Below are 22,464 nucleotides of genomic sequence, written 5' to 3' on the forward strand. Positions count from 1 at the left end.
GGGTACCAGTCACTTATTGGTAAAACAAAAAGTTTATTACTCACGACTACATGGGAGAGAGAGCTAGGATTACAGATGCTACATGTTAAAGCAAAACTCTTCACACATTAATACACAGGATATGGATCTTTAAGTCAAGTTCAACACTCCTGTGTACAGAATCATCAGTAGAAATCACCACTACGAACCGCATTTTACTAGGAGAGTTGACCAGCACCAACTGAGAGTCCATCCTATGCCCATTTTTCTGCATGAGAAACCATTACCACCCTTTGGGACTACACCCTGTATTCACATGGAGACAATTTCAAATCCAGTTATATACAGACCTATGCTCAAGGCCTAGTCACATCTAGGCACCTTTTTAGGCAAGCAGGCCTAAAGAACATGCATCCTCCCCAGGCTGCAACTGGGGAGAAAGGGCTTGCATCAGCTAACCCCAAATATTTATACCCTTTCCCATGATGCACCACTGGCAAAAAAAAGCTCCTAGAGATTGGCTGGAAAAAAGATAAGAATGTTCATAACCTAAGCCCTGTGTGCTCTCTTACGCTAATGCAAGAGGCAGATTTACTAAAACTGGAGCATGAAAAATCTGGTGCAACTCTGCAAAGAAACCAATCAGCTTCCAGGTTTTATGTCAAAGCTTAATTGAACAAGCTGAAGTTAGAAGCTGATTGGCTACTGTGCACAGCTGCACCAGATTCTGAGTGCACCACTTTTAGTAAATCTCCCCCATAGTGTCAGTTACTGACAGAAAGGAGAACTGACAGCTAGGCTGAACTTAATTGAAGCTGAACAAGACACAGACTATAAATTGGCTTTTTCTGACTGCAGTCATGCAGACTAAATTTAAAGAGTCCCTCTTGCTTATGATGTATTCCCTCACAAAATAAACAAGACTCAAAAATTATTTCTGTAACTGCTACTGTACATTGAATGGTTGCTTACTTTTTAATTAGCATACATTAATAAATGAGGACAAATATATAAATTGATAACACCCAGTGTTTTTCTTTATATTAGATTATGAAAGACAGTAAGAATTTTAACACACTTAAACAGGGTTTTCTTACATAGTCCTCCATTGTCCTGTTCGGCCTTTAATTAATGACAAATGCAACATCTTTATTAATGGCTTTGTTAAAAGATGATTTCATTTTGGAGCTTCGTAACTTATTCATCTGTACAATAACGGCATACAGATTTGTAGATCATGAGTGATAATCATCACAAAGCTCATTCTGCACATGCAGACTGCAAACTATAGCATGTTATCTCAACATACTATCAAATCAAAACGACCACCAAGATGATCCTTGTCTCAGTAGTTTGTATTTACTTTCATTATCATGTCACCATAGCTATTTTCTAATGTACTTTTTGCTGTGAGTGACACATATTTGACAACTCAAATCAGGGTCTGTCACTTGAAAGAGCAGGGTTATTGCTATCCATCCAGGAAAAAAGCTTACCCAGATTCAAGACAGGGACTGCTATTGTCATCTCCTAATGAGAGGGTACCATAGATTTGATATAATGACAATCTCTTAAAATAACAAGGCATGTGGAGTGTATATAACATATTCTATGTACTTCACATTCGTCTGTTTCCTATACCACATCCACAGACTAGTACACGTCTTTAATGTTATGTGATTCTATATACTTCACATTCGTCCTACTAGCACTGTATACTGAAACTTCACATAGTAATACTGATTTGTATACATTACATGTATTGAAACAGACATATACTAATGTTAACCTATTATAAAAAGTTTTGCTGAAATATTGCTTTAAGCTCATAAGGAAAAGCAGGTTTTACACTGATATCTTACTCTTTCTTTATCTACCCCAACAAATCTAATGTAAGGTGTTAAGATTTCAGGTTAACATTTCAGTGTTGATCTTCTTCCAAGTGTTACTTTATTGGAAAACAATATCTCCTCTGACTGAATTATATATAGTGCAATATGTTTATCCAACATATATTGCAAATATTTACTAGCTCTGGTTCTGAAGAAAATATCATAAGTCTAGCCATGTCCAGTGTCTAATTGGCAGAGTCTGCCTTCATTACCATTATCTGAACAACATAAGTGTTGCAATAAAAAAGGGTAGACCTGGCCATTTGCATTGCAAGGGCCTTAAAAAGAATCCCACCAAAAATGAAACTTTTCTTATAGGGGATGACTGTAACTCACCTTCAGGCTCAGTGCAGACTTCTGCAGTAGCCAATCAAGCCTCAATAAAATTAGAAATAGTTTATAGAATGACCCAGCTGCCATATTTACAGGGAAGGGATATTGACATTTTTAGGCAGTTTGAAGAAAATTGTAGCAGTTTCAGACATTATTAAAAGGAATAAAATACATTAATGTTAAATTAGAAAATGTCTTGCATAATTGTTTTTATATATTATGTAATGTTTAAGTGAAACTGAGCACGTTTTTCTATAAAGAGGAAATAAACTCTGGAAGCTGTGCTCAAGAAAAACAGGCAGAAGGCCAAGGACTAGTCACCAGTATTGCCTTTGGTCTACCTACAGTTGATCTTTCCACCATTATAGATGTGTTGCCTTTTTCTGCACTGTATCTTTGGAAGAGGCTACTTGCTTCTTCAGCATCAAAGCTTCCAGCAAGGAGAACAGTCAGCAAAACTCTGGTGACATTTACTCCAAGCAGCCAAAGGCATCAGTGCCCTTGATCTCACACTGCAGATATACAGCAGTAGGGCTGTAGGCAAAGGAGTTCCTAGGCACCCTCACATACCAAGAAGTGTACTGCTATTTTTCTGGAGAATTCAACATAAAAGGTACATTTATCAGGGTACTGCTTAGGTACAATTTACATTTCTACATTTTCCCTATAGCATAGCAAGTCCTCACTTTTGAGTATAAGTTTGCGCAGCTTATTGCATTAGGGTGTGCACCCCAAAGCTCAAATACACATGCGTCTTTTCTGATCTCCCTGTGGGCACATTATCTCCCTGCCTGCAAATTCAGAGTGAAAGAGAAGTGCTTCCACACTTCTCTTATAGGCAGAGCCGATCAGTGTGAGATCTTTCCCATCTCTTCAATGGCACACACAGCAATAATAGTAATGCACACAGGGGATTAGGGTGTGCCCAGGCACAGCTGGCACACCCTGTGTGCACGCTTATGCTTTTGAGTTCACTTCCAGTTTAAAAAGAAATTTAGAGATCACTCACGCCAAGTGCATTCAACTAGATCAACATAGGCTGAACACAAAGAACAAGTGCTCTCTTTGTGTCCTGTTCATATGATGCAGGTGCATTGGTGTGCATTGTAACATGCACCATGTAAACCAGCACGTGTATAGTATGTGTATGTACATGTCCATATCAGTCCAAGATAAGTAGATAAGTCAATAGGTAATGAAATCTTTTTCAAAGAGTTGGAATAGCCACTTTATAACTTTATATCTTTGTTTTAGACTTAAATTGGAACTTCACTCTCCCAATCAACATTGACTATTTTTAATCCTAATGCTGCTAGCATTAGTAAATACATAGGAAGGTATATCATAGTTACTTATTTTAAACTTTTTTTTAATTTCTTCAGTTACTTACTAATTTCCAGGCCTAGGCAAATGATGTCATACATTCCATGAGTCTTCTGGAGAGGAAGATGGGATTTCTCAGCTAAACACACCCTCCTGCCTGCATTCCTGAGCTAAGGGTGGATAGATTCTAGTAAGTAAATGCTTCATGAATCATCTGCCCTTATTCAATATGGCCACTGCCAGATATGCTACAGAAGGTGTTTTTAGTAATTTTCTCAGCAAAATAAAGCATGGAGACATGGATGGATGGGTGAGTTTGCTTTGAATATTAAACATGAATTACAGAGGGTTTTGGGTTTATGGCTTTTAGATGCAGTGTTGTTCCACTTTAAGATGGGACAACTTGTCCTAAACCATTTCTCACAGAATATGAATGTACTGTATATAGGCCCAACACTAGTTTAATACCATTGACTGTTTAAAAATTAGGCCTGCCATATTTTATCAATGCATTTTCAACAATAAATAAGCCACTGCAAATATTTACATGTGAATAAGTACATCAAATTATGCTTCCTTACAAAGAACCACCTTTAAATAGTTTTGCTTAAAGTAATTATTTGCTTTTTGAATTTGCCAGCTTTCCACATATTATTTAAGCAATTTTTCCCAACCTCTTTTTATGATACAGATTCAGGTAATATTTGAATGCATTGCTATGTGTTCAAATCTCATAGCTTTGAAAAGAAAAAACAGATCTCTCAACATCGGGTATAACAATTGCAATGAATTCAACAATCTTTTGTTGTAGATCCTTATGTGCCTTTTGTTCTGCAGTTATGTTCTGCAGATATTCAAATAAGTCATGCCAGTGTGCTAGTGGAATGTGCTAAGTGGGAGGGTAAACCTATATAAATTATCACACCATCAGTCTCACTCTTATAATAAGAATTTGTATTGTGTTAATTCGTCACCATCACTTTCAATGTGCAAATATTGATGAAGATCTTTATGTTCATTCACACCATAAAATACATGGCAACATGCATTGTAGTGTGTTTTAATACATTGTTAACTGCACCCCAAATATACCCATATATTTGAAATATATTTTAAAAATATTCTTCCCAAATATATTGCCATATATTTGAAATACTATAATTTTGGGCATATTCAATATATTTCAAAATATATTTCAATAAATATTTATATATATACTGCATGTTGAAATGCGTTTTGAAATGCGTTAAAGACCTCCAAACTTTGTGTGGCCTTCAGATTAGCACAGCAGTGTGTAGAGAACCTCTTGGAATGGGTTTCCATGACCAAGCAGCTGCATCCAAGCCTTATATCAACAAGTGCAATGCAAAGCGTTGGATGCAGTGGTGTAAAGCACACCGCCACTGGACTCTAGAGCAGTGGAGACGTGTTCTCTGGAGTAACAAATTACACTTCTCTGTCTGGTAATCTGATGGATGTGTCTGGGTTTGGTAGTTGCCAGGAGAATGGTACTTGCCTGACTGCATTATGCGAAGTGTACAGTTTGGTGGAGGGGGGGTTATGATGTGGGGTTGTTTTTCAGGGGTTGGGTTTGGCCCCCTAATTCCAGTGAAGGGAGCTCTTAAGGCATCAACATTCTAAGACATTTTGGATAATTTCATGCTCCCAACTTTGTGGTAACAGTTTGGGGATGGCCCCTTCCTGTTCCAACATGACTGCGCACCAGTGCACAAAGCAAGGTTCATAAAGACATATATGAACGAGTCTGGGGTGGAGGAACTTGACTGGCCTGCACAGAGCCATGACCTCAACCTGATAGAAGACCTTGAGATGAATTCGAGCGGAGACTGCAAGCCAGACATTCTTGTCCAGCATCAGTGCCTGATCTCACCAATGCGCTTCTTGAAGAATGGTCAAACATTCCCATAAACACACTCCTAAACCTTGTGGACAGCCTTCCCAGAAGAGTTGAAGCTGTTATAGCTGCAAAGGGTGGGCCAACTCAATATTGAACCCTGAGGACTAAGACTGGGATGCCATTAAAGTTCATGTGCGTGTAAAGGCAGGCATCCCAATACTTTTGGCAATATAGTGTAGGTTTTGTTGAACTGGTCTTGTCTCATAATTTTGTTTTAACCAAGCTTTAGATGAAACATATTTTATATTGGAGTAATTTAGATTAAAGGAGAGCTTGTGGTGGATTTAACACCACAATTCATAATGTTATATATAAAGTTCTTAGTGATGATAATTTGTGTTATATATTAACCCCTTGGCGCCGGCGCCTCCCAGCCCTTTAAGGGTTTCAGAAGCCGGGAGGTGGGGCGGGGTTTTAAGGTCATGTGACCACCGTGATTCGCTGTCACGACGGTCACATGATTGGGAAAGGTCCTGATCGAAAGAGGCGATCGGGACCTTTCCGTAAGTACCGGACATGTGTGCTGGGAGCCTCCCCATTGGCTCCCACTGCTGTCAACCAGTAATGAGGGAGCTGAGAGAGGGGCCGAGCCCCACTCTGTGTGTTTTATGGACAAACAGAGCAGGGCACGGGAGCGAGCATGCTGCCTCCAGAGCAAGCAGCTTGCTACAGATCCACTCGACAGGGGGGTTGTGCCAGGAGTGCAGGTGGGGGAACAGAGGAGAGGAGGGTCAGAGCTGCTCTTTGCAAATCCATTACACAGAGCAGGTAAGTATAACATGTTTGTTATTTTAATACACAAACATAAGCCTTTAATATTACTTCAAGCATACATGGTGCTGGTAATAAATTTGAGCAAATCTACTTTCATTTTTTGTTCTGAAGACATCCAAATTTTGCAAAGTCTTTGTTCTGGCAGCGAGATACGTTGTGGTATATGTATAACCCAAATGTTTTTTATTAGTTTTGGATAGAGTAGGGGATAGTTAAAACTCCAGCCTTTTTTTTTTGTCTGTGTATCAGACAATTGATAAACTTTAAACAATAAATGTAACTTCCTTTCCCAGAGATTTAACAGGAAGTTAGAGGAAATCTATGTCCCTTTGAGCAATTCTCCCCATTAGAAGATTTCCCCTTATTGTTCACGTCCAGTCAATGGCATGACATGCAAAGATGCTCAGTGCTGCTGCTGGGCGGGGTCATCACTTTCAATAGGACCATGCTGGCAAGCACAGATCCCTCCCCTTACCTCCTTCCCCCCAGCAGTGATCACTCAGGTGGTGGGGACTCACATGGCTCTGTGAAGCTGCGGAGAGAGCGGAATGGGAAGGTCCGTGTGGACAGCTATGATAATCTCTGCTAGTAAACATATCTCTAGCCACAGGGATCTTACTAGCCTGCATAGTTGCCAAGAATGTACAGTCAGCAAGAATCTTGCTGGCTGTACATTCTTGGTAATTATGCAATGGGCTAGTAAGATCCCTGTGGTGGCTAGAGAAATGATTAATAATCTTGTCTTTAGTCACCACAGGGCTTTTACTAGCCTATTGCATAGTTGCCAAGAATGTACAGCAACCAGCAAGGATCTGCTATCAATAAATAGGTTAATCATGTCTCTAGCCACCAGGAATCTTACTAGCCTAAGATCCCTTGTGGCTAGAGACATTATGAACCCTTTTATCGCTAGCAGATCCTTGCTGGCTGTACATAATTAACCCTTTCATTGACAGCAAATGGCTGGACATAATTAACTATTTCATTGTTGTCATATCCCTGATGGAAGCACATGATTAACCTTCTTGTAGAATCACACCCATATTAAATGGATGCTCCACCACTAATTAAAGTACATGCAGATTTCTGGACAAACAGAAAACAAGTGTCCCTAAAAACTTGAAATGTTGGCAACTATGAACTTAGAATCAAAAATGAAAACACAGGTTCAGGATGGCAGAAAAACATAAAAGCACTGCAGAATATTAAAAAGCTGCACAAAGATGGTCTCTTCACAGCAATCTCTCTGTGGCTAAATCAAGGTAACATGTCTAGCTTAGAAATATATTTCAGTAAAACAATACAGAACATAGCTACCTGTGATAATTATCATAAACAATGTCCCTCCTAGTAACGTTCATGGTACCTCTGATAACACAGATGAAAACCTAGAAGGATCCAAGACCTGAGGACAACATGCCATCCTACTCCAGTAGGATGGCACATTGTCCTCAGGCCTTGGTTCCTGCTTGGTTATAATCTGTGATACCAGAGGTACCATGAACGTTACTAGGAGGGACATTGTTTATGATAATTATCACAGGCAGCTATGTTCTGTATCTTTTTACTGAATATATATTTCTAAGCTAGTACTCAGTATTATGATAAATTGGGCCTTTTTGTTAAGCTGCATTCTATTAGGCTCCTGCCACCTGCACACATGCTTATTCTGACAGTGGAGGACCTCCCAGCTGGTTGCAGATCACTTGCCTAGCTACCTTTACCTGATCACATCTGCCTATTTGAGCAACTATGGGTGGGAGGCAGAGAAACGTATCTTCCCTGGGCATGTCCAGGATCCTCGGGAGTTGTGAAAAATGGAGGTAAAATAGTCTCTGTCTGCATCTCAGCATGGTAAGTAATTGGGCACTCTGCTACATATACACTTTAAGATCCATTGGATCTGATCAATTTAATAACTACGACCCGAAAATATTAATAAGTGTCTTGAATGAGCACCTTTTGCAAATATTCTTTATTACTGAAGAAACAAGGACTTCAGATTGTTTGGATTCTGCCTCATAATTCTACGGAAACCAACAAGGAGCAGCAGCTGTTTTTCCAAGACATACAGTATACTCCCCTGCACAAATATGAATTATACATTCACCACTGATCTTCTAAAGATGTGTTAGCACCCTCTGTGTTAAGTGTACTTGATTAATAGCTATTAGCCTCAATCAGCTTCTTCAATGATACGGAAGGCCTGTACTGTATAAACAATTTATATTAACAGGCAAAGTAGTTCATTATTTAATTTCAATGTGTGTGTAAACCGTTTTTATCACACAATAATATATTAGCAGGTCAAATGAATCATGATAGAAACCTCAATGTATATGTTACAGACACGTGTCTGTTCATAACTTTTCTTATAATCAATAGTTTAGTCTTTTAAATCTCTATCATTAAGAGGGTGAGTCACCACTATGAGCCAAACAGAGTGCTCTCGCTTACAGGGAACATACTTACGGGTGCAGAGAGCAAGGGAACATCCCTGCAGCAGCCAGCTTTTTCCGAAGCAGTCATGTCTGGAATTAATATATATATATATATATATATATAGCAGCTTACCAGTCCTTAACTGTGATTTCATTTTTTTTTTATGGAGGGGGTTCTTTTATTTTCACCTGGTGATCTGGTCAGTAACACACTTCCTATCTTAGGGTGTCTCCACTTCACTGGAGCAACAGAGACACTTTTGGACAGCAGCATTGTTAGTCTGGGGAGAGGGTATTGTTAGACTAGCAGATTTAGATGGAAATTAACCGCTTTCCCGCCGCCCTATAGCAGATATACTGCTACAGGGCAGCAGGAGTGCACAAAATCACGTATATATAAGTGATTTTGCATTTTACGGCTGTCAATCACCATGATGATTACCCGGCGGCGCCCGGTGATTACCGAGCATCTCTGGCGGGGAGGAGGACTGTTTTATGTACTAACAGTCCTCCTCCCTGTCATCTCAAGCACACTGCTTTGGATGGCTGTGCACAGCACAGCCATCCAAAGTAGTGTGCTTACAGTGAAGCACACTGACACGGCCTCCTAGTAAAACACTCCCTGCACAGAGTTAACACTTTGAACAGCCCTCATGTTAACCCCTTTCTGCCCAGTGTCATTAGTACAGTGTCAGTGCTTTTTTTTATCACTGATCACTGTATTGGTGTCACTGGGGATGTCAGTGACACCAAGTCAGTTCCCCTCCAGTGTCAGAATGTCCGCAGTAGTCCTGCAGTCCCACTATAAGTCACTGATCACTGCCATTACTAGTGAAAAACAAATCCCAGTATATATTTATCGCCATTTGTAAATAACTGTATAACTTTCACGTAAACCAATTAATTTTTGGGATTTTTATTAGCTAAGACATGTAGCAGAATACATTTTGGCCTACATTTATGATGAAATTTGATTTTTAAATTTTTTTTAATGGACATGTTTAATGGAAAAAAGTCAAAAATATTGTTTTTTTTCTCAAAATAGTCAGTCTTTTTTTTTATAGCGCAAAAAATAAAAAACACACAGGCAATCAAATACCACCGAAAGAAAGCTCAATTCGTAAAAAAAAGGATGTACATTTCATTTGGGTGCAGCGTTGTATGACCGTGCAATCATCAGTTAAATTAACACAGTGCCGTAACGCAACAAATGGCCTGGTCAGGAAGGGGGGTAAATCTTCAGGAGGGTGAGTGGTTAAAGCCAGGCTAAACATTTTTAAGCTGTTGCAGCAACAATTTTTATTTTCTGTTGTCATAAACGTTTTTAACTAAACAAATAAAAGCTGACCATTGTCTCTGCTGCTAGAAAATAAAATGGGCTGCTGAACACTCTAACTGCCATTTGTTATGGACAGCCTGGTCTGTTAAACTAAGCTGAAAAAAATTATAGATTTACTGGCCGAATCACAAGGTAAAAATAAATAAAAAAAGGCTTACAAATAAAATGAATGTAGCCACTACATTTAAGAATTGGTACGTTGAAATGTAATAATATTTTGTTTTGGGGTCTAATACTACTTTAAATTCATGACCATCTTCCTTAAATCTATTATGTTATACTTGTTGTCGATTTTTGTGTAGCATTAAAATGGCGTTTAGTCTCTGCATTGTTTGAAGCATCTCTCTTCATGTTTATTTAATACTTTTTGTAGAATCCCAGTTCCCATTCATGGACCTGTTTTCTTTCCATGAATACAGCAAGCTGTTCACTGTATAAAACTAAAGGAGTGTAGCTAGCGTTTATGTTCATTAACTGATAATGTCATTCATGATGGTATTTTCTATCCAACCTGTATGTTCCATATCATAAAAAGACTGGTACTACAAAAGCGATTCAAAGAAAGTGTGAGCTACTAATAACTAGCTAACCAAAGCTGTCAATGCCAGAAAGTTCACTGTTCTTTATTCAAGTTGCCAGTAATCTCTTAAATCAAGATTCTATAAAGCAGCTCACAGGGTCAGTGGGACAGGAACAGTTTGCTTGGTAGAACCTGTGCTTGCGTCCACTTTATTTGCATACCACACAGGGGCGGACTGACCGTTTGGAAAGTCGGGCACTGCCCGAGGGCTGGGGGTCAGTAGAGGGCCCCATGAGATGCCCCTGGTACCTTTTTCATAGGCTTTTTTGAGTTTGGCAAGGACACAGGGGCCCCATGATCCCCTATTGCCTGGGGGCCCCATGAGTTGTCAGTCCGCCCCTGATACCACATCATATTTAAACTTCCAAAGCAGGTTGGAATCTGATTTGTGGGCGAGAGAATATTCTTAGCACTGGCACGTTTTTGCTTCCAGTGTTTGAGAGGCATGAAGTAGCCTTCAGTGAGTGTTTTAGCTTCTCAGCCAAGGAGGATCCAGAGTGACCACTTTAATAGCAAAGGGACTAGAGTAGACTGGTGTAGTAAATATATGTCTGGATGAACAGCTGAGGTACTAAGTAAGCAGGCAGGAAGTTCTCTCTGTATGAAAATCAATGTTTAATTTTTATTTGTGGAGAGTAACCTTAATGTAACCAAGCTATCCAAAATACACACCAAATATTAGTAGGGCTTCAAAGTGATAGTGTTTTACCATTTCTGATACCTCCAATTCAGTGCATGAGCTCCTACCCATAAAGATTCACCGGACACAAGGCAGTGTCTAGGGAACTTATCTTGAAACTAACTTTATCTCAGTAGCCATTTAGCAAGGATGGCATATACACTGTCATTCAAATAGCAACGCGATGAGGAACTGACAATATCTATAAGAAAGGAGAGTACATCCAGGCAGTGCAATTGTGCAAATAATGCCACACAGCATTAAGTATAATTCAAATAAACTGGAATAAATCAAAATATATACACAATGAAAATACATTGTAATGGGTACCATATTCAATTACATCATAATGTACTGCAGTGTACATTCATACATGCACCAAAAGTAGCAAAGTGCTAGTAAAGCTGGACCAACTCATGGCCAGGCTGTAGCTTCAGCCAGCTTGGGCTATTGCTCATAATGGCAATAGGGTGTGGCAAGGCTTTGCAATGTACTTACATCGACAACATTGTGCTTCATCTTGGGGAAGTTGGTAAAAGCTATGCTAGTGCCTGAATACCTACCGTACTTAGGGAAATCTGACTTGATTTTTATTTGTCCTCTGATGTTATAGTGCTTGAGAGCTATTAACTTAATTAAGTAATTAGCATTAATAAATGGTTCTCTCTATTAATGTCTCTGAGTTTGAGACTTTTATGGAATGATTCTCATTCATGATTGTTTGTCCTTTTAACATCTGTACAATATGAAAGTATATAAGGAATAAACCAACAAAGCGAAAACCTAAACCTAAATCAACAAACACCTTAGATTGTACGCCCCTTGAGGGTTAGGGACTGATGTGAATGTACAATATAAAGTGCTGCGTAAATTGCTATATAAGTACCTGAAATAAATAAATAACAGGTGTTGCCTTAACAAGCGGTTTCAAATGACAGGTGAAATCTATCAGTTTTCTACTAGTGCTATCTAAGAAATAGAATGCCCAACACATGTAGGGTGGGGGGGCTGTTTTCTGATGTCTGGTCTACGCTATTTCCAGTTTTTCTAATAATGTATGAATAATCAGTTTTAAAATTCCAAGGTAGGCTTGAATTTGTTTGAATGTTATGAGGACCTTTTGGTATATCAAGCTTTCTGTAAGTGAGAGACAGTAGGAAGCTGACTGCCACAGAACAGCCCTTGCTGTAGATGCTTACCTTGTGACTTGCTGCAAAGTTATAGTGTTACAGTCTGATCAATGGGGTAGAGGGGACTGAGAGAATTGATTTTTAATGCTAAAAGGTGCAACTTAAAAAAAAAAAACAAATAATAATAAAGATGCTGTATATTGTGACACGCCAGGAATTTATTTGTACAGACTTACTGAAAGGTCCATTTTAATTGTCACCATTTACAAGTATAATATAGCTTGTTCCGTAAGTTCAGGATAGAAATATGAGAGCAGCAATCACTGACTTGTTTATGAAGGTGAGTGTCTTTCTTATCTTTACATCAATACATGTTGAATCAGTCATTAAGCATAAGCATATGCATGGCAGGTGTATGACATCTGATATGCATGTTCTTATTGAGGGTTAGTGACTCACCTGGTAGAAAAAGAATAAAGACAACAGCCTTTGTATACTGCACCATCATAAACAAGGTAAATAGATACATTTATAAAGATAGATAGGAACTGCTACTGATTTTATTATTTTTATTATTTATTTATTACAGGTACTTATATAGCAATAAACAATGGGCAGCACAGTGGCTAAATGGATAACACTTCTGCCTGGCAGTACTAGGGCTGTTGGTTTGAATCCCAACTACAGCACCACATGCCTGGTTTTTGCATGTTCTCCCTGTGCCTGCATGGGTTTCCTCAAGGTACTCTGGTTTCCTCACACACTCCAAGGACATCCTAGTAGGTTGATTGGCTCTTGTCTAAATTGGCCCTAGTATGTGTATGTATGAATGTAAGTTAGGGACCTTAGATTGTTTGACCCTTGTGGGTTGGGGACTGATGTGAATGTACAGTATATATGTAAAGCGCTGTGTAAATTGACAGTGCAATATAAGTACCTGTAATAAATAAACAATAACATCAGTAGCAGTTCCTATCTATCTTTATAAATGTATCTATTTATCTATCTATCCTTGTAGGTAAATTGTGGTCACATAATCTGCTGTAGCAAGTAGCGACTCTAGGTATCAAGTTATTTCTTGTTCAATACATTTTTTTATTCAGTTTTACAATACAAACATATAATGTGAACCATTGTGTGTCCATTAGAAAAACACACATAAATAGTTTGGAGGGCCATGGCTTAAGGAAAAGGGTTCAGAATGGTAATGGTCCATCAGAAAACAGTAAAGGTCCAACAGAAAAATCAAACGTGCACATAGTAGGCATTATAAAGTGAGATGCCTGTTATTGAGTTATTTCTACTATAGTAAAAATAGATAATACAATATGTAACTTTGATATAATTAACAAGCAATCTCATCTTGTTTCAATGCACATTCCAACAAAGCAATAATTCAACTAAAAATAGATTCTGACTATAAAGTCAACATTTTATTAATATATAAATCAGCAATATCAACAAAAACACCATTCTTCATACTTGACATTCTGCTAGCCAAGGCAACTTATTGGTAACTAGTAAGAGCTTCCGCTTTGTCAAGTGATACATTAAAGATATAAACTGAATAACGTCTTTCTGTATTATTAAGCCTACATGTGAAATACATATACACAATATCCACATATATATAGTAACTGTTTTTAAATGTATAGCCATATGAATGCAGCTCCTCTCATATAATAATCTTTTATGCACAGATATATGTTAACATTATTTATGTAAGGACTGCAAATGCATGGGCAAATATATATTCACAAATGTATTTATAAAACTAATAGTTACCATTAAAATTTATATTTCTTAAATATAAACCATAATAGTAGAAGATAGAAGTTACTTACTGTGCCTAGCTTCTTAAGAAGGTGACAAAAGAAATCATCAAGCTCTTTACCTTCAATGTAACCGTTGTCTAGATACATAGAAAATATATTTTAAATCCATATTTATGACTGTTACATTTATGTCTTAAACTAGTACTTACAAGCAAAGAATTTATTTCAGTTATGTATAAAATCAATTATTTGGCTTTTTAAATAAGAAATAGACAGATGCAGTAAGCCATGTAAACCAATCAACAATCATTTATTGTTGCTCTGATTGCTCTAAATAATGAAAGTTGAAATACATTTGTCTATTCTGGTCTACCGCAGTTCCACTTCACTGTTTCAACTGCCTCATTAAATAAGCTCTGCTCTGTATATCCTTAATGTGAAAAAATAAAATAATAGAAGACTGATCTGGTGGGTGAAGCAAGGTCAACAATAATGGGTTATACAAGGTATTTTACACTGTTGACATTTCCGAGGATTGGAAGTCTTTTACTAAGTAAATTACATCCAATTTCCGCGGAAATGGAAAATACTTTGCCTTCATAATCTCTTTAGTGAAGTGATACTGTCAGCTGTAAAATGAATATGAAATGTGAGTTGAAGGTTGTTAACATTTTGCACTAATTATGTCTATAATTATTAATAAGCCTGTCCAGAACCTGCAGTATACACCACTGTGTTGTGTATGATATCTATCTATCTATCTATCTATCTATCTATCTATCTATCTATCCACACATATACTGTATGTTTATTTATACTATATACTGTGAATGTATACAGAGCCTTATTTTTTTTTATTTTTATTTCTTGCACAACTTTATATAGTACAGGTTCAGCTGTGTAAGCTATCCATAAGGCACATTTTATTGTATTTGTTTATTTTTTACAATTATTTTTGTAGTGCCAACAGTTTAGGCAGTACTCTACATACTGTACATTTACATCAGCCTCTGCTCTCAAGTAGTTTACAAGCTAAGGTCCCTACCCCACCTACATACACACATATTCCTATCTCACATTCATACACACACATAGCACAGCCAAATTTGTCAAAAGCCAATTAACCTACCAGCATGTTTTTACATTGCAATGTGTTTTGTCATTCTATTGTGTTTGTATTGCTTACAGAATACCTAACTTGCATACTTTCAATACTATTCAATTGACTTTTTGTTTTTGACTGGAGTTTTATGTATGCTTCAATCAAAAGACTGCAGATTTCAAATTACTTTTGTAATATGGATGACCATTCTGAGGCTGTTTAAAGCTTCACTCTTTTTTTGGTCTATTAAAATCTATGCATGTTGCAGTCAAAAGCAAGTATAATTCTCCAAATGTTTACATTTAAAACAAAGCTTATACAAGTCTTTAAATGGGTAGGCATCATTTTTTACATTATATACACTGCTGCACGGTATTATTATGTGCTTAGATGAAATGAAGTTTTAAAATTTTCTCTGTGTGTTTAATTAGCCTAAAGGTTCAAAGAGACTTAATAAAAAATATAAAAACACATGTGGAGCTGCTTGCTTACCATCAGAGTCAAAACGCTGCCAAATCTCCAAGAACTCCGCAGCATCCAGCTTGAGAAAACCGCTGTCCATGGTGCTAATGTTAGAACAGTGCTGAAGGGAGAAAGCAGAGCAGAACAGACTAGAGCTGAGCCTTTTCTTCCAATTCAGCTCTCAGCTTTATTTATGGTTAGCAGCTATCTCCTCCCATGAAGCACTTGTTGAATTGCCTGAAAAGGAGGCAGGGTCATTTGCAGAAATAATGTATCACATATGCTCTAGTGAAGGTTAAAGTCCAATGAGGCTTATCAGAAGTTCTATTGTTCTGCTAGGTGCCTTGCGTCACTGCTATGTTTCACATGACAGTGACAGTGGCATGTGCACGAAACATATTGTCTAGGCAGAGGCACAGACCTATCATGTACTTAACATTATACATTATAAGTATAGCCTTTAGCGTGTAATGAAATGTACAGTTAGATCAAGGCATTATACAAATGCTTTCCGGTGTGTAATTAATACAGTGAATTAAAATGGAACTAAATGCCAATGTTAAACTGCGATGAGACAGGCTCTTCATTGAAGAAGAGACATGCAATGTCTCGTCTGAAACAAAACAAATCTACTTGCCTGTCCGCAGACAGTGTGCATACGCAGCCCAGTTTACATTCTGGCACAGTGCCTGTGTGCCAAGGTGACTGCGCTCCTGCATATGTGCAGATGTGATGTCATCCCAAGCTGGCCAATCAAGATGGCCAAATACCAACACCCAGAAGAAGATGGGGAGAAGGTGCCAGGCCATGCGGGAGCTGGACTGTTGAAGCAAAGGTAAGTATCAATGTATCTGGTTTAAGGTAATCTGATTTCAAAGTTGATTCCATTTTAAATACTGTATATTAAAGTGTTACTAAACCCAGGACCCTGCATTCGCTATATCTGGTCTCCCACAGTGCACAGAACATGGAAGTGCAATTATTTTAGTAAATATAAATTGCTAAAGGAAGGAATTTTTTTCCCCTGCAGGAGCTAATTGGATCATGCTTTGCTGGGTTCTTTTGTGTGGGTATAGGATTATAACTTTTTTTTAATGGTTGAACTGGATGGACTTTTGTCTTTTTTCAGCCAGACTAACTAGGTAACTATGTAAATACCTTTTCTCATCAGCAGTTACAGCAGTCTTGTGACTTCTATCAGTGCCCAGCTGAGCATTGGTTAACGCTTGTAGGAGGAGCTTTCTTTCTGCTCTAGGAGGATACAAAACCCCTTACCTCTGTCTGGACAGTGGTGATTGGCGCTGTGCTGATCACATACACTCTCCCAAGAAAAAGAAAAGAAAACCTCTCTAGCAATACACACTAAACTGAGCAGAATGGCTATGGTTCAGTCTGCCTAATCAGGAGATAAGACATGGACCTTTGAACTAGAAGAAGAGCAGAGAAGTCAGGATTAAACAGACTTTGTACACAATGCAAAAGGATTAACCCATTAGGTTCCACAGTAAGTATACCAAGCATGTTTTACTGCATATACAGACTGATTTTACTGTTGTGGGTTTAGTAACACTTTAAAAATATTTTGAAAAAAAGCGATGTAAACAATACATTGAAGTAATGTTGTAACATGTATTTTTGTCTTCTTATTTTAAAAGAAAAAATTAGGCATGTGAGGTTGAACTGGGTGGAAAATTGCTCTGTTATATTAAATATAAATATATACAGTAGATGCAGGATAGAGTATGTACATATATATTACTTTCAGATGTGCCTATTGTTCAGTCCTCAGTAAATATTTGTTACTAGGTATCAATGTTGAATTGTTGATAAGGTGAGCATTTACTTGCAAAATGAGACTTGTTAAAGCTGACCTCTGACCTCCAGAGAAAAGAAAACATCCCTTGTAGTGGGACTCCACAGAGAAAGGGTTAAATACTCTCTTATACCTAGGGTACCAGTAACAGAACTTTTACTTACCTAATTCCTCATGCCCCAAAGCAGTTGTCATTCTCCTCTTTTTCTTGAGTGTGTCCCGCAGTGATCACCGCAGGTAAAAATAAACAAAAAAGCTTCCTAGTGGAAAATCCTACTGGAAACAAGGAGAAAAATAGCCAGACACTAAGTACAGCAGAAATATTGGATTCTTTGGGCACTGTAAGAGACCGTAAGAGACAACACAGTAAAATACATACAGCCATTTATTGAAATAAAAGAGTCATATATTCATCATTGGACCCATTGTACAAACATAACATACCATGCTTGTACAATGGGTCCTATAAAGAATATATGACTCTTTTATGTCAATAAATGGCTGTATGTATTTTACTGTGTGGTCTCTTACGGTGCCCAAAGAATCCAATATATCTGCCATACTTAGTGATCACCGCAGGGAGTTGCTGCCTGTGCAGACAGCTGTAAATAACTACAGCCGCTGGCAAATTGACATAATAGTGAACAGAGACGTCGGCTTCACCTGGAGATTACTGCTGCTGCAATTCTCCCCAGCCTAAATCGCCGATGTGAATGTAGCCTAAGGTGCTCCAGGGGTTGCAGACATGCTGACCTCTTCAAGTACAATGCAGGGCCAATAGCCAGCATTAGTGTGTGAATGTAGACTTGGAGAAGAGGCTGCGGGGATTGGTTGTATAGCATGAAGGAAGCCTGCAGAGGTGAGGGAGTAGGTAAGTAAAATTCCTTATTATTGGTACCCTAGACATAAACAAGCAGTTAACCCTTTCGCTGCTGGGAGAGCCCCACTGTTAGCCCTGGTTCACATCTTTGTGGTCGTGAGGGTCGTGATTTGTGTGGGCACGAGAGCCCATTCATTTGAATGGACTCCCGTCCCCCAGGACACACAGAGAAGAAGTCCCTGCACTTCTTTGGAAATCACAGCCCGCACAGGAACCAGTACAGTTGTGATTTCCAGTGCGGGTGGCATGTCCTTAGAATTACTGGCACCCGCCCGCAGGTCCCACATTCCTCTGTGTGGGTGGTGCTGCTGCAGGCATTTGTGTGGGTCCCGCAGTGGCTTCACCCACACAGATGTGAACTGAGGGTTAGGGAGGATTTTTCTTTTCCCCAGAGCTCAGGTTTAACCCCTTGGTGCAAGCATCTTGCGGCCCTTTAAGGGGTTTATGATGGCAGGAAGCTGGGCAGGGTTTGGGGTCATGTGACCTCTGTGATTGGCTGTCACAGCGGTCAGATGATCGTAAAGCTCCAGATCACAAGTAGCGATCAGGACCTGTGTAAATGTGGAAGCGTGTGTTCTCGGCACATGTTTGTTTACAATGGGTACGCAAATATGAGGCCTCTCATGACCCATCCAGCAAGAGGCTGCTTATTTACATACCGTCGGCACCAAGGAGTTAAACAAGAAGGGATTACAGAACAGAAATATGATGTTGTGTATTATCTGTGAGTCTGGCAGGAGGTTTATATTACATTATATCTTGTGATGGGTTTCAGGATGACACTATAATAGAAGTTATGGCATAGTGTAAAGCTGTTTATGAAGAAATACAATTGGTAATACTTCCTGTCAGTGACAGTAGGAAGGAGATTCTAATGATAATACCATATGCCACAGCTGAAACCAATGGATTATTTCAGCTCATTTTATTTATTTTTATTTCAGGTACTTACATAGTGCTGTCAATTTATGCAACGGTTTACATATATACTGTATATATATATATATACACCCTGTTCCAAATTATTATCCAAATGATATGTTTCTCATTTACCTAAATAATTGATGTAAATAACAGTCAGCATAATTCTCATGTTATCAACTATTAAGAGTACAATTCAAATTTTATTGAACAAACCTCCTAATGATAACAGGATTTTTTTTAAACATAAAACACTTACAATGCACTGTTCCAAATTATTACGCACAGTAAGTTTCAAAACACTTTATAGGTTGTAAAGAACTGAAAATTGTCTTTTGTTGTGTTTTGCAGCATATTTACTGAAATCAAAAGCTATTTCAATCAAACTTTTAACAACATTTTAACTTTTTAAACATTTTAACAGGTCACGTTACATTTTAACATAGGACCCCTTATTTGATAGCAGCTTCACAAGTCTTGCATCCATTGAACGTGTGAGTTTTTGGACAGTTTCTGCTTGAATTTGTTTGCACGATGTCAGAATAGCCTCCCAGAGCTGCTGTTTGGATGTAAACTGCCTTCCACCCTCATAGATCTTTTGCTTGAGGATGCTCCAAAGGTTCTCAATAGGATTGAGGTCATGGGAGGATAGAGGCCACACCATGACTTTCTCTCCTTTTATCCCCATAGCAGCCATTGATGCAGAGGTATTCTTTGCAGCATGAGATGGTGCATTGTCATGCATGAAGATGATTTTATTACGGAAAGCATAGTTCTTCCTTCTGTACCAGGGAAGAAAGTGGTCAGTCATAAACTCCACATACTTTCCAGGGGTCATCTTTACACCTTCTGGGACCCTAAAGGGGCCGACCAGCTCTGTTTCCATGATTCCAGCCCAAAACATGACTCCACCACTGCCTTGCTGACGTTGCAGCCTTGTTAGAACAGGGTGGCCGTCCACCAACCATCCACTACTCCATCCATCTGGACCATCCAGGGTTGCACGGCACTCATCAGTGAACAGGACTGTTTGAAAATTAGTCTTCATGTATTTTTCTGCCCAATGCAGCCATTTCTGCTTGTGAGCATTGGTTAGTGGTGGCCGAATAGAAGGTTTATGCACAGTTGCAAGACTCTGGAGGACTCTACACCTTGATGTCCGTGGGACTCCAGAGGCACCAGCAGCTTCAAATATCTGTTTGCTGCTATGTAATGGTATTTTAGCAGCTGCTCTCTTGATCCGATGCCTGGATCTGGCAGAAATCTTACTCAATGTGCCTTTATCTGCACAAACCTGTCTGTGCTCTGAATCAGCCACAAATCTCTTAATAGTGCGATGATCACGCTTTAGTTTTCGTGAAATATCTAATGTTTTCATACCTCGTCCAAGGCATTGAACTATTTCACTCTTTTCGGCAGCAGAGAGATCCTTTTTCTTCTCCATATTGATTGAAAATGGTGCTCTGCTTAATAATGTGGAACACTGTCCTTTAGCAGTTTTTCCTTAAATTGGGCTCACCTGCCAATCTAATTATCACAGGTGTCCGAGATTGTTTTCTGTGATCAAAAGAGCCCTGAGACACAATGCCATCCATGAGTTAAATTGAAAAACAAAATATTTAATCTTTGTGACACTTAAATAGAATTTGCATAATAATTTGGAACACGGTGTATATCGTACATTCACATCAGTCCCTGAACCTCAAAGGGTGTACAATCTAAGGCCCCTAACTTACATTCATATACTTGGGCCAATTTAGACCGGAGCCAATTAATCTACCATCGTGTCTTTGGAGTGTGGGAGGAAACCGGAGTACCTGGAGGAAACCCACACAGGCACAGGGAGAACATGCAAACTTCAGGCAGGTGGTGCTGTGGTTGGGATTCGAACTGACCCTAGTACTGTCAGGCGGAAGTGCTAACCATTTAGACACTGTGCTGCCCTATTTTACTAAATATGTCTTATTCCATTGGTCCCTTTTGCAGCAGAATATAAAGTTAGTTTACAACTCTGCTGCATTCAGTAAATATGTCTGCATTTGTGACATAACTTAAAAGCTAAGTCCATCTTTCTGATCATGGTTTATTTTACATCCTATTTAGGGTGTAATATCAAACATGGTCAGAGTCCACTGCCCCTAAGTTCAAACTCCCCCTTTCCTTCACACTTAAAGAATCATCTCCCTGCTGGCTTCTTTTTTGCTTCAACTTGTCATCAATTCACAGAGATCTGTTAATGAGAAAACTACAAGTCCCATCTTCCACTGCCGGAAGGACTCGTAGTTCTGAATGGAACACCAGTGCTCTGATGTCATCACACTTATAATCCACTGATACTTTCTCCAGCTCCGTAACAAAAGGTCTGTATTGAGGTTCCTGAGCAGGAGGAAACATCTGCAGGAGCTAGGCATTCTATCCATTATCCATTGATCGCAGTTTCAGTGTTTTGCTGAATCAGTACCAATAACATAATAAATGCAAATTTTTTTATTTTTGCAAAATGGGTATATTAAATATATTTAGCAGAAGGTGGAATTTTCTTTTAAGGTGTGTGGACCCTGAATTTGGTATGACACGGTTGCTCAACCTGCTGTACATTGTAACTAGAGATGAGCGAATTATTCAAAAATTTGATTCGGCTGATTCGCCGAATTTGCGGAATAAATTTGATTCGATGCGAATTTATTCGCTGCGAATTTAACTTATTAAAAGGGTTTCTAGGCTTCAGAGAGCCTTTATATTAGTGCAGAACACTGTACCTTTAATTTAAATGCCCTTGGAGTCTGCTGGGGAAGAGAAATAATACTGTCAGTCAGTATGACATGCAGATGAGTGCCGTCGATCTTAGAATCACCGCACACTTCACTCATTTGGGCAGTCACGGGGCCAAAACCAGAGTGTGGAGCCACAGTGTGGCGGTGGAGGCAGCAGCAATGGGAGGCCATACAGCACCCTATGACAAAATGGAACCCACCAGCAGTGTGAGGAGACCTGAAAGTGGCACATGGCAGAGTGTGGCGATGGAGACAGCAGCAATGGGAGGCCGTACAGGGACCCATGACACACTCTGGACCTGGCAGCAGCATGAGGAGGCGGTACAGGGGCCCATGGCAGAGTTGCGAA

General features: G+C 38.9%; 1 protein-coding gene across 1 annotated transcript in view; it reads right to left on the reverse strand.

Moving 5' to 3' along the window:
* The window catches only part of SCGN (secretagogin, EF-hand calcium binding protein), a 73,762-nt gene extending 57,805 nt beyond the window's left edge, over nucleotides 1–15,957 (reverse strand). The window contains exons 1-2 of the mRNA XM_089682227.1: nucleotides 15,758–15,957; nucleotides 14,233–14,300 (exon numbers count right to left, since the gene is read on the reverse strand). Of these exons, the coding sequence (XP_089538353.1) occupies nucleotides 14,233–14,300; nucleotides 15,758–15,827 (138 nt within the window). The 5' untranslated portion in view covers nucleotides 15,828–15,957. The remainder of the gene's footprint in view (nucleotides 1–14,232; nucleotides 14,301–15,757) is intronic.
* Nucleotides 15,958–22,464: the final 6,507 nt, after the last annotated feature.

This window comes from Staurois parvus, unplaced genomic scaffold (assembly GCF_062004578.1).
Source record: "Staurois parvus isolate SC_StPar_1 unplaced genomic scaffold, SC_StPar_1.0 ptg000287l, whole genome shotgun sequence".
In the NCBI taxonomy this organism is placed as follows: Eukaryota; Metazoa; Chordata; class Amphibia; order Anura; family Ranidae; genus Staurois; species Staurois parvus.